We start from the raw sequence: 16,794 nt of genomic DNA, 5'->3' as shown, positions 1-16,794 counted from the left end.
CCTGGAAGGAAGGTTACTTTCTGATGACCTGAAGCCTGAGGTTCTAGCTGCTTTGCGAGAAGCTGCCAAAAGCCGAGGTAATGTGTCTTTTGTATTCTCATACAGTGAAACAGATTTCTAATAGTTGAACAGACTAGTTCTAAAGCCAACTTTAAAGTAATGTCTCTTTTGAAATTGAATTCACGTGAATAAGCTGGTCATCTAAAAAGAATTTAAGATACGACAGACTATATTGTTTGAATTGGAAATGGCACAGATGAAAGCTATAAATGAACAAAAAGGCAAGGGAAGAAGGATGAAAATTTACAATAAAAGAATAGATATCAACTTAGTAAAGCATGTATTCAAGGTTCAATATTTTTATTCAAATAGTATTCCTCCACTTAAGACAGTCTGAATTCTGTTTTGCATTTGTAGTATTTGCATATGCAGTAGCTATGTCATAGTGATCACATTGGTGCATTTTTTTAAAAGCAGATGAAACGAGCTGAAGCATCTAGCCTCAAGCATCCTGTAGGTCATATAATTTCGTCAAGTGTTTCCTGAATCTTAATTCATAGCTTATGGTTGTGACAATGTGGACCTACTGAAATACTTCCAATCTTGACCAAAAGACTTGGTGAAGAAGTTTGCTACATCTGTAGATAAGATGCTTCTATATTTGACTGCCTTCATAATTAATTTTTTTTGCCTCTTTTCTACTCAGAGTTTGTCTATATTTACCTTTGCACTCTTGTGTTTCATTATGCATTTGGTTGGTAAATTTGAAGTCTGAGTCTCAGAAGTCTTTTCATGTAAACACGATTTGCAAACAAGTCACTCTTCATACTATTTTTAAATAGTATGAGTATATGGTGAGCTGTTCTTCAATGTCTAGAAAATGTGCTTTTCAGAAGAAGATTCTTGTCTCTCTGGTTTTTTTAAATTGCTCAATTCATCAGAATTCTTTTTTTAGACTGAAGACATTAGAACCAGACATAGAATACTATAAATCAGTCTTGATTTGCTTTCTTGATACCCTGTATCATGGTCTTCAGTCATTCAGTCACAGTCTCTATTTCTTCAGTCTTGTGTTCTGACCTTTTTTCCTCTTCAATCCTTTATATGTTCTCTGTTTACTATTCTTCCTGTTCAGTTGGAAACCTTTCTCCATGGTTTGATCATTGCTTCATTATCAAAAATAATAGAAAAATAAGATAATTCTGAGGCAAGATGATAAATTATTGGAGTATGGCAAAGCTTCTGTGAAAAGATTGAAAGACTTGCGAGTGATTTATTGCACAAAATGTAAATATTTAATATAAATTGTATAGAAGATATGAACTCAGTGCTGGGACTTTCATTGAATATGAAGAACAGCAAGTCTGAAACTACTATAAAGAAAAACTTTGTTCTAAAAAGCAGAATTGTCAAAGCCTTATGGGCATGTTATATGATGGGTGTTGTGTCTATTATTGCAGTAGAATATGCTTGGTTTAATTTTTTTTTAACTGTTAATTTCCCCCAATCCTGTTTTTAATTTATTTTGTTTTAATACAGACTATAAACTGTTGAAAATAGTGACCACTTTAAATTGTGTATCCAAACAGTGAATATTCTTAATCTGGGATAGAACCATAAAGAACTACTGTTTACTCTAGTAGTAATTGCTGAGACTTTAAAAGAATAGCAATATATAGAGATCAAGACAGCCACAGTGAGATTAATGGATGGAAGATTGTATGGAAGGCAGAAATGTTAGCTGTGAAAAATGCTAGTGCCTTGTGATGATATCTTAAATTTACTTTTGAGATGTATTGTCCTAGGCAATTTCCTCCAAGTGAATGTCACAAAGCAGTCTGAAACCATGCTTAAATTAAAAAACAGAGCAAAATAACCAAAACAAAATACAGGTTTGACAGACGATATGCTTGAATATATCTTAAACAGAAAAAGCAGAGGTGACTAAAATGAAAAAAACCTATATATTCATAAAGCAGTCCCTTGCTGAGTTCTTCTAGGACATTCCTTCACTTCTAGGCTTGGTCTCTGAGTTGCAACAAAGTCTTATCTAGTCTTTTTAGTTCCTGGGAATATTTTTGGTCACATTTAAGGTCTTGCTTCTGTCCCTCTTCTTCCTGTGGCAGTTTCTTTGAACGACATTGTTCTAGGGACTTGTTCTTGGTTGGTAGTATGCCTGTCATAGATTAGAAGAACGTATTTTTGTAAATGAATATGACAATTCTTCTAAATCTTCTAGAAATGCTTAAGGACTTTTAGATAATCCTTTGCAAGATTGTAATAGCCTACTTTTCATTCTACCTCCTCATAAATTATTCTTCATGCTAAGATTTTGCATAATTCTAAAGTACAAATGCAGTACCATAGAAGTTGTACGTTATTATGAATCATGAGTATTAGAGGGGTTTGGGGCAGGTTTTGAAGCCTTACCTGTCAGGAATTTTACTTATATAGCTGTAGAAATTATATTAGGGAGATTCCTGATACAGTTGCATTAATAGAAACTTTCTTGTGTTATTTCTTTGAGAAGATGGGATGCAGGTTTTTTTGTGTTGTACGAAGACAACCAGATCTTATTTTTTCTCTCCTAAAATGTGCACTGTGTTTTTCTAGTTAATAACAGTTTCTGCTTTTAGTGTGTTAATGTATAACTCACGTGATGTTTTCTAAAAATGGATTTGATTATATTCTAGCCCAGCAGCTTCTCTGGGGATTTTCAGGTATGGTTATTAACTGAAGATGTACTGGTTTGGACTGAAGCTTGATATTTGTGTGAATTTGGTGATTAGCTATTCTCATTACCCCAGCTTTCTTGTAAACAAAACTTGCCAAATAGAGCTTCCAAAAGATAGCTACTGAAGATAATTATGAAAAGAGTTCTAAATACAGTTGGGGGGAAAATGCATATTGATGAAGAAAACCTTGTAGTTATGTTACATGGAATGATCAATATTTTTATTGATTTATATCTATATTTTTAAATATATTCCTATGCAGGAAGATTTCCAGTATTTTAAGATCACGTGTATAGATTTTAAAACAGTATTTCTAAAGTTCTATGCTCAAATCATGGGATTTAAGCTTAGCTTTTAAGTAGATTCTTGTCTTCCTGGTCCACTGCTGAAACTATTTCTCACTTTCACACGGCTGCTGTGTTTACCTGTGTTTTCTGTTCAGTAGAACTAACAGAATGCATAGCTCTGTAGACATGAAGGGAAAGGAAAATTTTTTTTTTTCTGAAGGATGTCTTACTACTTATTTCCAGCAGAGCTGGGACAGTAGATAATACCTTTAATTGGACTATTGCTTTTAAGGAAATGGCAGTGCTATCTAGATGGAAGAAAGATCTGAAATTCAAATGGATGCCTTGCTTCCATTTCTGGCACTGTTTTTGATGTCGTTTGGGAGGTAGTGGTATTTTCATATTCTGTATTACTTTCTTACCCCCAGACATTCTGTAGTTTTTAAGTATAAGCTGTCTTAATTATCATTAAGACATGAGTGTTAACATACTTTTCTTTTAGTGGAGGCTTTGATAATAAGAATGAAAACCATATCCATCTAAACTTAGTTTCAGCACTCCTTGCACAACTGAGTTTTGTTGCTTGTCAGTTTTAGCGTAAGATGATCTGCACCTGAGCTGCTCTTTACTATATCTAATAAATAATCTTTCAAATCCCTTTCAGTCTTTGTGATTACAGTCAAACAAATAATGGAGTAGATTCTTATTTACTGCTAAGCAAATAAATAGTGTAAGAATCAACCAAACGAAAAAAGAAGTTTGAAGCTTCTACTTTGATTGTAGATGTGTAGTTGCTATGTGTGCCTGAGAACTCTTGTGTCAAACTAACAAATGCAATAACATACTGATAATTTTCAATTTCTTTTTATTTTTATACTAATATGGAATGTATTTGCTTTTAATTAACTCCTAAAAGCAAGGGGAGCTGATATCTGCAGTTCTATTTAACAAACAGGTTTTTTCCATAAAAAGAAAAGGCAAGGAACAAGTTAGATTTTTTTTTTCCCTTTTTTCCTTTTTCTTTCCCCTCCCCCCAACCCCCAACAACCAAAAGCATTTTGTTATATAACTCTGCTCTGTGATTTTCATGGCTTCGCCCTTTTGCTGTAATTTCAGGAAGGCCATGCACTCAGCTGCAGCTTCTGAACCCAGAAAGATTTGCCCGGCTCATTAAAGAAGTTATGAATAGCGTGTGGCCTGGCAGAGACATGGTGGTACAGTGGTATCCAGGTTTGGAAGACAAAAATCACCCATCAGTTTCCTGGTTTAAGATGGTCTGGAAGAACCTATATATACATTTTTCTGATGACTTGAGTGTGTTTGATGACATGCCGCTTATCCCCAAGACACTGCTGGAGGAAAACCAAACATCAGTGGAACTGGTTAGATTTAGGAATCCATCACCTATCATTCTGGAAGACGAATCTGAGACTCAGCTCCCAGAATATTTAGCTGATATTATTCAGAAAGTTGGTGGAGTTGTTCTTAAGAAGCTGGATGTTTCTGTCCAACATCCACTTATAAAAAAATACGTGCATCCACCATTACCAAGTGCTGTTTTACAAATAATGGAAAAAATGTCCTTACAGAAACTATGCAATCAGATCGCATCATTCCCGTCAACACATAAAGATGCTCTTAGGGCATTCTTAGCTAGTTTAACCGATGCAAGTGAAAAAGAGAGAAGGATTATTCAGGAATTGCTAATATTTAAAAAAATAGAAAAATCATCTGATGAAAGTGTCCCTGTTTTTACTGGACTAAAAGGTAGTAAGGTATTACACCATACTGCCAAAATTCCTCCTGGTCTAAGATTTTCTTTTCCAATAATTGACAGCAGTGATGAAGCTACTATTCGCTTAGCTAACCTGTTGAAAATAGAACAGCTAAAGAGCACAGATTGCTTGAAGTTTGTTATACAGGACATAAGAAATGATTTTTATTCATACGATGAAACAACACAGATAATGCAGTGGGTTCTTGAAAATCTGACCTTTCTGAAAAATGAGAATACAGATGTGATAGATTGGCTGACATCACTGAAGTTTATTAAGATTTCACAGGAAAAGATAATGTCAGCAAATGAACTCTTTGATCCTGAGCTAGAACTTCTGCAAAATTTGTTTTATGCTGAGGAGGAAATTTGCTTCCCCCCTGTTTTATTTACATCTTCAGATATTCTTCATTCTCTGAGACAAATAGGCTTAAAAAATGAGGCCAATCTTGAGGAAAGTGATATTATGAGAGTGGCAAATAAAATTGAAAGTTTGCATGCTAACTCTAACACCAATCATGATTTACTGTTAAGAAAAGCTAGAACCCTCTTGATGATTTTGAACAAAAACCATACACTGCTTCATTCATCTGAAACAAAAGCTGCTCTGAAAAAAATAAAATGGATTCCTGCATGTAAGGAAAGACCTCCAAATTATCCAGGATCCTTAGTTTGGAAAGGAGATCACTGCAATCTGTGTTTGCCACCGGAAATGTGTGATGTATCTCACGCAATTTTAGTTGGTTCCTCAGTTCCTCTTGTGGAAAATGTGGTGTTGGATATAGAAAAAGCACTTGGCATCGCCACCAAACCCAGCATAAAAGCAGTCTTAAAACATTTCAAGGTGGTGGTCGACTGGCACAGTTCTAAAACCTTCAGTGATGAGGACTATTATCAATTTCAGCATATCTTGCTTGAGATTTATGGATTTATGCATGATCATCTAGAAGAAGGCAAAGAAGCTTTTAAAGCCCTGAAATTTCCCTGGGTTTGGACAGGTAAAACATTTTGTTCCCTCACGCAAGCAGTAATAAAGTCGGTACCTGATCTTGATCTCCAACCTTACCTACATTATGTGCCAAAAACTATGGCGAAGTTTCACCAGTTGTTTAAATGTTGTGGTTCAATTGAGCAGTTAACACCAGACCATGTTTCTATGGTCATTCAGAAAATATATCTAAAAAGTGAGCAGTCTCTGTCGGAACAAGAGAGTAAACAAAATCTTCACATTATGTTGAGCATCATAAGATGGCTGTACAGCAATCAGATTCCTGCAAGTCTGCATACACCCATGCCACTATACAGTGGCAAACTTCCTTATAAACTTGCAATGAGGCCAATTCATGAGTGCTGTTACTGTGATATCAAAGTTGATGACTTAAACGATTTGCTTGAAGATTCTGTTGAACCAATAATTTTGGTGCATGAAGACATACCAATGAAAACCGCTGAGTGGTTAAATGTCCCATGCCTTAGCACAAGATTGATTAATCCAGAAAATATGGGATTTGAGCAATCTGGGCAAAGAGAGCCTCTGACTGTAAGAATTAAAAACATTTTGGAAGAGTACCCTTCCATTTCAGATATCTTTAAAGAACTTCTTCAGAATGCTGATGATGCTAATGCTACGGAATGTAATTTCCTGATTGACATGAGAAGAAATATGGACATAAGAGAGAATCTTCTGGATCCAGGAATGGCAGCATGTCATGGTCCAGCTTTGTGGTCATTCAATAATTCTGAATTTTCTGACTCTGATTTCCTAAATATAACTCGATTAGGAGAGTCTTTAAAAAGGAGTGAAGTTGACAAAGTAGGAAAATTTGGACTAGGATTCAATTCTGTTTATCATATCACCGATGTTCCTATTATTTTGAGCCGGGAGTTCATGATTATGTTTGATCCAAATGTTAACCATATCAGTAAGCATATTAGAGATAAATCTAACCCTGGGATCAAAATCAACTGGAGTAAACAACAGAAGAGGCTGCGAAAATTTCCCAATCAGTTTAAGCCATTTATAGGAGTTTTTGGTTGCCAACTACCACTGACTGTAGAATCTCCTTACAGCTACAAAGGAACGCTCTTCAGGCTGTCCTTTAGAACTCAGCAGGAAGCTAAGGTGAGTGAAGTCAGCAGTGCATGTTACAATACAGCAGACATTTACTCTCTTGTGGATGAATTTAGCATTTGTGGTCACAGACTGATAATATTTGCTCAGAGTGTAAATTCAATGGTTTTGAAATACTTGAAAATTGAGGCAGATGATCCCGGGGTGGCACAAGATGTTGTCACTATCAAAAAAAATCTGTGTTCTTCCAAAGCCTTGACTGCACCAAATGTAAGTGTTTTAAAGGAAGCAGCTAAACTCATGAAGGTCTGCAGCAGCAGTAGTAATAAGAAACTTCCCACCGAAACACCAAAGTCCTCATGTATCTTACAGATAGTAGTAGAAGAATTCCACCATGTATTTAGGCGGATCGCTGATTTACAGTCTCCACTTTTCAGAGGTACAGAAGATGACCCAGCTTCTTTCTTTGAAATGGCTAAATCAGGACAGATAAAAAGATCAGCTGATGAATTGCCACAGAAAACAGTAGATTCGACAACATGGCTTATATGTTCTTGCATGGACATTGGCGATGCTTTAAGATTTTCATTGCATGAAAGTGGACGAAGGCTAGGTCTTGTTCCCTGTGGTGGCGTAGGAGTGTTGCTGTCTGAAACCCAGGATCAAAAGTGGATTGTGAAACCTAATTGCAACACCATAGGTGAAGTATTCTGCTATTTACCTCTACGAATAAAAACAGGCTTACCTCTTCATATAAATGGCTGCTTTGCAGTTACTTCAAATCGGAAAGAGATCTGGAAAACAGACACAAAAGGAAGATGGAATACAGTATTCATGAGGCATGTTATTGTAAAAGCCTACATAGAAGCACTTTGTGTTCTACGTGACATGGCAATCAACGGTGAGCTAGTTGACTACAGTTACTGTGCAGTGTGGCCAGATCCCGATTCAGTTCATGATGATTTTTCTGTTATTTGTCAAGGGTTTTATGAAGACATAGCTCATATGAAAAGCAAAGAAGGGATCAAAGTGTTTTCTGATGGTTTCTCTTGGGTTTCCATGAAGAATGTAAGGTTTTTAGATGACTCTATACTGAAACGACCAGATGTTGGACCGTCAGCCTTTAAGATCTTTCTGAAGTACCTTAAAAAAACTGATTCCAAAAATCTATGTGCTGTAGATCTCCCATCCTGGGTAAAGACAGGATTTGAAGAAGCAGGATGCAAACACATATTATTGGAGAACACTTTCTCTGAGAAACAGTTCTTTTCTGAGGTATTTTTCCCTAATGTTCAGGAGATTGATGCGGAGCTGCGTGATCCTTTGATGCGTTATGTTCTCAATGAAAAAGTTGAGGAGTTCTCAGGAATTCTTCGTGTTACTCCATGTATTCCCTGTTCATTGGATGGACATCCATTAGTTACACCATCAAGACTGATCCATCCTGAAGGAAGAGTTGCAAAGTTATATGATGCTGAAGATGGAAGATTTCCTTATGGCACCACTCAGGATTATCTTAACCCAGTTATTTTGGTTAAACTTGTTCAGTTGGGAATGGCTAAAGATGATATTTTATGGGAAGACCTGCTAGAACGTGTAGAGTCAGTAGCTGAAATTAACAAGATTGATCATGCTGCAGCTTGTCTCAGAAGCAGTATTATATTGAACCTTATTGATGAAAAACTAAAATCTAGGGACCCTAGAGCTAAAGAATTTGCTGCAAAATGTCAAACCATCCCTTTCCTTCCTTTCCTCAGCAAACCAGCAGGCTTCTCACTGCACTGGAAAGGCAGTGATTTTCAGCCTGAAGCAATGTTTCCAGCAACTGATCTTTTCACTGCTGATCATCAAGATATAGTTTGCCTAATACAACCAGTTCTTAATGAAAATTCCCACTCCTTTAAAGGTTGTGGTGCTTTGTCATTAGCTGTCAAAGAATTTTTGGGTTTACTGAAGAAACCAGCTGTTAATTTGGTCATAAATCAGTTAGAAGAAGTTGCAAAGTCATTTGACGGAATCACGTTATATCAAGAAAATATCACTAATGCTTGTTACAAATATCTACATGAAGCAATGTTACAGAATGAATCAACAAAAGCTATGATAATTGAACAACTGACAAACTGCAGTTTTATTCTGGTTGAGAATGTGTATGTTGATCCAACAAAAGTGTCTTTTCATTTGAATTTTGAAGCAGCACCCTATCTCTATCAGTTGCCTAATAAATATAAAAATAGTTTCCGTGAGCTATTTGAAAGTGTAGGTGTAAGACAGGCTTTTACAGTTGAAGATTTTGCTGTAGTTCTGGAGTTAATAAATCAGGAAAGAGGGACCAAACAACTAACAGAAGACAACTTTCAGCTTTGCAGGAGACTAATTAGTGAAGGAATATGGGGCCTTATTAGAGAGAAGAAGCAGGAATTTTGTGAGAAAAAGTATGGCGAGATCTTGTTACCTGATACTCATCTTGCACTTCTCCCTGCAAAATCTTTGTGTTACAATGACTGTCCATGGATTAAAGTTAGAGACACAACTGTTAAGTATTGTCATGGCGATATTCCAAGAGAAGTTGCAGTAAAGCTTGGAGCAATACCAAAACGCCATAAAGCTTTAGAAAGATATGCATCCAATATCTGTTTTACTACCCTTGGAACAGAATTTGGACAGAAAGAAAAACTGACGAGTAGAATTAAAAGCATTCTTAATGCCTACCCTTCAGAGAAAGAAATGCTAAAAGAGCTCCTTCAGAATGCAGATGATGCAAAAGCTACAGAGATCTGTTTTGTGTTTGATCCTAGACAGCATCCAGCTGATAGAATATTTGATGAGAAATGGGCACCGCTTCAAGGACCAGCACTGTGTGTTTACAACAATCAGCCTTTTACAGAAGATGATATTCGAGGAATTCAGAACCTTGGAAAAGGTACAAAAGTAGGAAATCCCTGTAAAACTGGACAATATGGTATAGGTTTCAATTCTGTCTATCATATTACGGATTGCCCTTCTTTCATATCTGGCAATGATATACTTTGTATTTTTGATCCTCATGCTAGATATGCACCGGGTTCAACATCAACAAGTCCTGGACGCATGTTTAGAGATTTAGATGCAGATTTCAGAACACAGTTCTCGGATGTACTGGACCTCTACTTAGGAAATCACTTTAAACTGGATAATTGCACAATGTTTAGGTTTCCTCTTCGAAATGGAGAAATGGCAAAAGTATCAGAAATTTCCTCAGTTCCCTGCTCAGATAGAATGGTCCAAAATCTTTTAGATAAGCTGCGTACAGATGGAGCAGAACTCTTAATGTTTTTGAACCATATGGAAAAAATTTCTATTTGTGAGATAGAAAAAACAACAGGAGCACTGAATGTATTGTATTCTGTACAAGGCAAAATCACTGATGGAGACAGACTGAAACGAAAGCAATTCCATGCATCTGTAATTGACAGTGTAACTAAAAAAAAGCAGCTAAGTGAAATACCTGTGCAACAGATTACTTACACAATGGATACTGAAGACTCTGAAGGAAATCTTACAACTTGGTTAATTTGTAACAGGTCAGGCTTTTCCGCCATGGAAAAGGTATCCAAAAGTGTGGTTTCAGCCCACAAGAATGAGGACATTACTCTTTTTCCACGTGGTGGGGTAGCAGCTTGCATTACTCACAATTACAAAAAACCCCACAGAGCTTTCTGTTTCTTGCCGTTATCATTAGAAACTGGATTACCTTTTCATGTGAATGGACACTTTGCTCTGGATTCTGCAAGAAGAAATCTGTGGCGTGATGATAATGGTGTTGGAGTAAGAAGTGACTGGAATAGTAGCCTAATGACAGCGCTGATAGCACCGGCCTATGTTGAACTGCTGATTCAGCTGAAGAAACGGTACTTTCCAGGCACTGATCCTACAGTATCGGTGCTGCAAAACACACCTATTCATGTTGTGAAAGACACTTTAAAAAAATTTTTATCCTTTTTTCCAGTTAATAGAATTGATATTCAGCCGGATTGGTATTGTTTAGTGAAAGCAGTTTACAGTTGCATTTATGAAGATTTGAAGCGTCTTTTACCTGTTATGCGGGCTCCAAATATTGATGGTTCTGATTTGCATTCTGCTGTTATCATCACATGGGTTAACATGTCTACCGTGAACAAAGGCAGGCCATTCTTTGACAATTTACTACAAGATGAATTGCAGCATCTCAAAAATACGGAATACAACATCACAACACGGAAGACTGTGGCTGAAAATGTTTACAGACTCAAGCATTTACTCTTAGAAATTGGATTTAATTTGGTATATAACTGTGATGAAACTGCAAATCTTTACCACTGTTTGGTAGATGCAGATATTCCTGTCACCTATGTGACACCTGCTGATGTCCGATTATTTTTGATGACGTTTTCTTTTCCAGACTCTAATTGCCACATTGGAAAGTTACCCTGTCGTCTTCAGCAGACAAATTTGAAACTCTTCCATAGTCTCAAACTTCTTGTTGACTACTGTTTTAAAGATGCAGAAGAAAATGAAATCCAAATTGAGGGCTTGCCGCTCCTTATTACTCTAGACAATGTTTTGCAAATTTTTGACTCAAAGCGACCAAAGTTCTTAACAACATACCATGAACTGATTCCATCTCGCAAGGATCTCTTTATGAACACATTGTATTTGAGATACAACAGTATTTTACTTAGCAGTGAAGTAGCAAAAGTTTTTGATATCAGAAGTTTTGCTGAATTGTTATCATCTGTGTTGCCTAGAGAATATAAAACTAGAAATTGTATGAAATGGAAGGAAAACTTCGCAAGTGAATCTTGGCTTAAAAATGCCTGGCATTTTATTAGTGAGTCTATAAATATTAAGGAAGAGCAAGAAGATAGGCAAGCAAAATTTGATGATGTTGTTGAAACTTTGAAGGACTGGACTTTGCTCCCAGGTGTAAGGTTTACTGTCTCAGCTAATCATCTTGTCGTGCCAGAGTGTGATGTTTTGCTGCCCCTCAGCATTATGCATATAGCTGTCTTTCCAAATGCGCAGAGTGATAAAGTCTTTCATGCTTTAATGAAAACAGGCTGTATTCAGCTGGCATTGAACAAAATTTGCTCCAAAGACAGCGCTTTAGTGCCTTTGTTGTCAGGATGTACAGCAAATATAGATAATCCCTCAAGCATTCTGAAAGCCATACAATATATGTTACAGACATCAACTTTTAGGACTGAAAAGTTAGCAGAAAGTGACTTTGAGGCTCTCTTAATGTACTTCAATTGCAATTTATGTCATTTGACATCTCAGGATGACATTAAAATTTTAAAGTCTCTTCCATGTTACAAATCGATCAGTGGCCGATACATCAGCATTTCAAAATATGGGATGTGTTACGTCCTCACAAAAAGCATCCCATCGGTAGAAGTAGACAGATGGACACAGTCGACTTCATCAGCTTTTCTTGAAGAGAAGGTTCATTTGAAAGATTTGTATACTGTGCTTGGCTGTGTCTCTGTGGATGATCTTGAAGTGTACTTGAAACATCTTTTGCCAAAAATTGAAAGTCTGTCTTATGATGCAAAGTTAGAACACTTGATCTACTTAAAGAATAGGCTAACTAGCATTGAAGAAACTTCAGAAATTAAAGAACAGCTGTTTGAAAAGCTTGAAAGCATTTTGATCATTCATGATGCGAGCAATAGATTAAAACCTGCAAAATATTTTTATGACAGGACTGTAAAAGTCTTTGAAGTTATGCTTCCTGAAAAATTCTTTATACCTCAAGATTTTTTTAAGAAACTAGAACAACTTACAAAACCGAAAAATCAAGCTGCATTCCTTCCATCATGGGTAACTTTTCTACGACATATTGGATTGAAATTCATCATTTCACAGCAACAGTTATTACAGTTTGCTAAGGAGATCAGCATGCGTGCAAATACAGAAAACTGGTCTAAAGAAACACTACAGAATACTGTCGATGTCCTCCTTCATCACATATTTCAAGAAAGAACTGACCTTTTGTCAGGAAATTTTCTGAAAGAATTGTCATTAATTCCTTTTCTGTGCCCTGAACGAGCTCCAGCAGAATTTGTTAGATTTCATCCTCAGTATCAAGAAGTTAACGGGACACTTCCTCTTATACGATTCAATGGGGCACAGGTGAATCCTAAATTCAGACAGACTGATGCGTTGCAGTTGCTGTGGACTTCGTGTCCCATTCTTCCTGAGAAAGCAACACCTTTAAACATCAAAGAGCAAGAGGGAAGTAGTCTTGGTGCGCAAGAGCAACTTGAGCAAGTTTTAACTATGCTGAATGTTAATTTGGACCCTCCCCTGGACAAAGTTATCAATAACTGCAGGAATATATGCAATATAACAACTTTAGATGAGGACATGGTGAAAACTAGGGCCAAGGTCCTAAGAAGCGTTTATGAGTTTCTTAGTACAGAGAAAAGGGAATTCCGCTTTCAGCTTCGAGGAGTTTCTTTTGTAATGGTAGAAGAAGGTTGGAAGCTCCTTAAGCCTGAAGAGGTGGTAATAAACCTTGAGTATGAATCTGATTTTAAACCTTATCTTTACAAACTTCCTTTAGAACTTGGTACTTTCCATCAGTTATTTAAACATTTGGGTACTGAAGATATTATTTCAACCAAGCAGTATGTTGAGGTTCTAGGTCGGATATTCAAGAACTCAGAAGGAAAGCAATTGGATCCTAATGAAATGCGCACAGTTAAAAGAGTAGTTTCTGGCCTGTTCAAAAGTCTTCAGAATGATTCTGTCAAGGTTAGGAATGACCTTGAGAATATGAGGGATTTTGCCCTTTACCTTCCCAGTCAAGATGGTAGGTTGGTAAAGTCTAGTATCTTAGTTTTTGATGATGCACCCCACTACAAAACCAGAATCCAAGGTAACATTGGTGTGCAAATGCTTGTTGATCTTAGCCAGTGTTATTTAGGCAAAGACCATGGTTTTCACACCAAATTGATAATGTTATTTCCTCAGAAACTGAGGCCTCGCTTACTTAGCAGTATTCTTGAAGAACAGTTGGATGAAGAGTCGCCCAAAATTTGTCAGTTTGGAGCATTATGTTCTTTGCAGGGAAGGTTACAGTTACTGTTGTCTTCAGAACAATTCATCACAGGACTCATTAGGATTATGAAGCACGAAAATGACAATGCTTTTTTAGCTAATGAAGAAAAAGCAGTAAGACTTTGCAAAGCTTTGCGAGAAGGTTTGAAAGTTTCCTGTTTTGAGAAGTTGCAAACAACATTAAGAGTTAAAGGTTTTGCTCCTATTCCCCACAGCAAAAGTGAAACATTTGCTTTCCTGAAGAGGTATGGAAATGCCGTAATATTGCTTTACATACAGCATTCCGACAGCAAAGACATAAATTTCCTGTTAGCATTAGCAATGACCTTAAAATCTGCAACTGACAACCTGATTTCTGATACCTCGTATTTAATTGCCATGCTGGGTTGTAATGATATTTACCGGATCGGTGAGAAGCTTGACAGTTTAGGAGTGAAGTATGACTCTTCTGAGCCATCAAAACTTGAACTACCAACACCTGGCACTCCTATACCAGCTGAAATTCACTATACACTTCTTATGGATCCAATGAATGTATTTTATCCTGGTGAATATGTCGGTTACCTTGTTGATGCCGAAGGTGGTGATATATATGGATCATATCAACCAACTTATACCTATGCAATCATTGTACAAGAAGTAGAAAGAGAAGATGATGAAAGTCCTAGTTTTCTAGGGAAGATTTACCAGATTGATATTGGATATAGTGAATATAAAATAGTGAGCTCTCTTGACTTGTACAAATTTTCAAGACCAGAGGAAAGTTCTCAAAGCAGGGATAGCACACCTTCTACCCCAACCAGTCCTACAGAATTTCCAGCACATGGACCGAGGACAATTCCACCTCTCTTCACTGGTAGAGAGAGCCACAAAACAATGTCCTCAAAACATCACTCTCCAAAAAAGATAAAGTCAAGCTCATTGCCAGAAATATTAAGAGAGGTGACATCTGTGATTGAACAGGCTTGGAAGCTTCCAGAATCTGAACGAAAAAAGATTATTAGGAGGCTGTACCTTAAATGGCATCCAGATAAAAATGCAGAGAATCTTGATATAGCTAATGAAGTTTTCAAACATTTACAGAATGAGATTAACAGGCTAGAAAAGCAAGCCTTTATGGATCAAAATATGGACAGAGCCTCAAGAAGACCATTTTCATCCTCTGCTTCTCGATTTCAGTCAGATAAATTTTCGTTTCAGAGATTTTATACTTCATGGAATCAAGAAGCAACAAGCCACAAATCTGAAAGGCAACAGCATAAAGAGAAGTGCCCATCTTCCACTGGGTCGTCTTACTCGCAACGCTTTTTCGTCCCACCTACATTCAGGTCTGTTGGCAATCCTGTAGAGGCACGTCGATGGCTTAGACAAGCCCGAGCTAACTTTTCAGCTGCAAGAAATGATCTTCATAAAAATGCCAATGAATGGGTATGCTTTAAATGCTACCTTTCTACAAAACTAGCCTTGATCGCAGCTGACTACGCTGTGAAGGGCAAATCAGACAAAGATGTAAAACCAGCAGCCCTTGCACAAAAAATAGAGGAGTATAGTCAGCAACTTGAAGGGCTTACAAATGATGTTCAGACATTGGAAGCTTATGGAGTAGATAGCTTAAAAACTAGGTATCCTGACTTACTTCCTTTTCCACAGATTCCCAATGATAGGTTTACTTCAGAAATTGCTATGAGGGTGATGGAATGTACTGCTTGTATCATAATAAAACTTGAAAATTTTATACAACAAAAAGTATAAGCAATTTGAAGAGGTTAGGGAACTGTTTTGTCAAGAGCTTAGGTATTTCATGTGACAGGATACAAATGCGATTGTGCAGATTACTGAACATCCCAGAGGTTACACGTTGCCAAGCAGTTTAGAAGCATAGTGCAGAAAAGATGGTACTGAAGTACTTAGAATTGAAATTTATTTAAACGGGATTTTTTTAAACTGAGCCTGCTGTATAAGCAAACTGTAAAACATGAGTATTTTTAAAAATTTGCAAGGAAACCAAGCTGCAAAAATTAGCTGTGATATTGTGATTAATTGGCATATTATTGAACTGCACTTTATATAACCAAAGCTTAGCTTTCTGTTAGATAAAGCCTGTAATTATAATTCCTGATTAGATTTTGTTTCATTTAATAAAATGTTTCTGAAATGGTAATGTCAGTTTTCAATGTACTAACCTTAAGACTGGACATACGATGAAATGGGAGATGGGATGGAGATTAAAATAACTTTGGAGGTATTGCTCCAAAGCATTTCTGTATTCTTTTGTGTTCTGTGGACATTCGTGTCACTCATAGTAATACTCTTATCAGCTGGATCTGATTATAAATTTGCTGCGGCATCACATTATGAACATTTAAAGGATGGTTTAGTACCTGTGAACCGGTACGGTTATTTTAATGCTGAATAATGATACTTGATTTAACATGCAACTTCATGTCATGCATTGATTGCATTTACTTTATTATAAAATAATTATTTAATTTACTTTTTTCTAGAGCCTGTCATCTTTTGTTTAATGAAAAATGCATGTGGATGATATAAAATTGGTGAACATTATTATATGGTGGTTTATGACTTTTTTTTTGAACACAAAACCTCCGTTTTCAGACGTCTCAATGCTTCAATGCTTGAGTTTCTTTTTTTTTTTCCCTACGTGTGTGCCTTTGCATGTGTACATATATATATATTTTTTCCACAAACACTGATAATAGTACAATTCAGTAACCCATTTTTGGTGTATGCTGAGCACTGTTTTTCGTTACATGTTTAAAGGTGCTGCAATGTAATGCTCTTTTTATTTTGTTGTTCACTGTAGCCCTAGAGAAGTCTAATTTT

The 16,794-nt window shown here is 36.6% G+C and overlaps 1 protein-coding gene across 1 annotated transcript; it reads left to right on the top strand.

Annotated features, from left to right (window-relative positions):
• Positions 1-6: 6 nt before the first annotated feature.
• On the top strand, positions 7-15,937 carry SACS (sacsin molecular chaperone). Its single transcript, XM_009696981.1, has 2 exons — positions 7-77; positions 4,139-15,937. Exon 2 carries the CDS (start codon positions 4,204-4,206, stop codon positions 15,700-15,702), a length of 11,499 nt encoding a protein of 3,832 aa, XP_009695283.1. The 5' UTR covers positions 7-77; positions 4,139-4,203; the 3' UTR covers positions 15,703-15,937.
• The last annotated feature ends 857 nt before the right edge of the window (positions 15,938-16,794 follow it).

The sequence above is a fragment of the Cariama cristata genome, unplaced genomic scaffold (assembly GCF_000690535.1).
Source record: "Cariama cristata isolate BGI_N322 unplaced genomic scaffold, ASM69053v1 scaffold19313, whole genome shotgun sequence".
Taxonomy (NCBI): Eukaryota; Metazoa; Chordata; class Aves; order Cariamiformes; family Cariamidae; genus Cariama; species Cariama cristata.
Note: the sequence above shows the minus strand (reverse complement) of the source record. Positions and strands in the feature narration are given on the sequence as shown.

Bases quoted from the DNA above. Each gene is read 5' to 3' on its own strand.
- SACS (XM_009696981.1), top strand. From the start codon at position 4,204: ATGAATAGCGTGTGGCCTGGCAGAGACATGGTGGTACAGTGGTATCCA.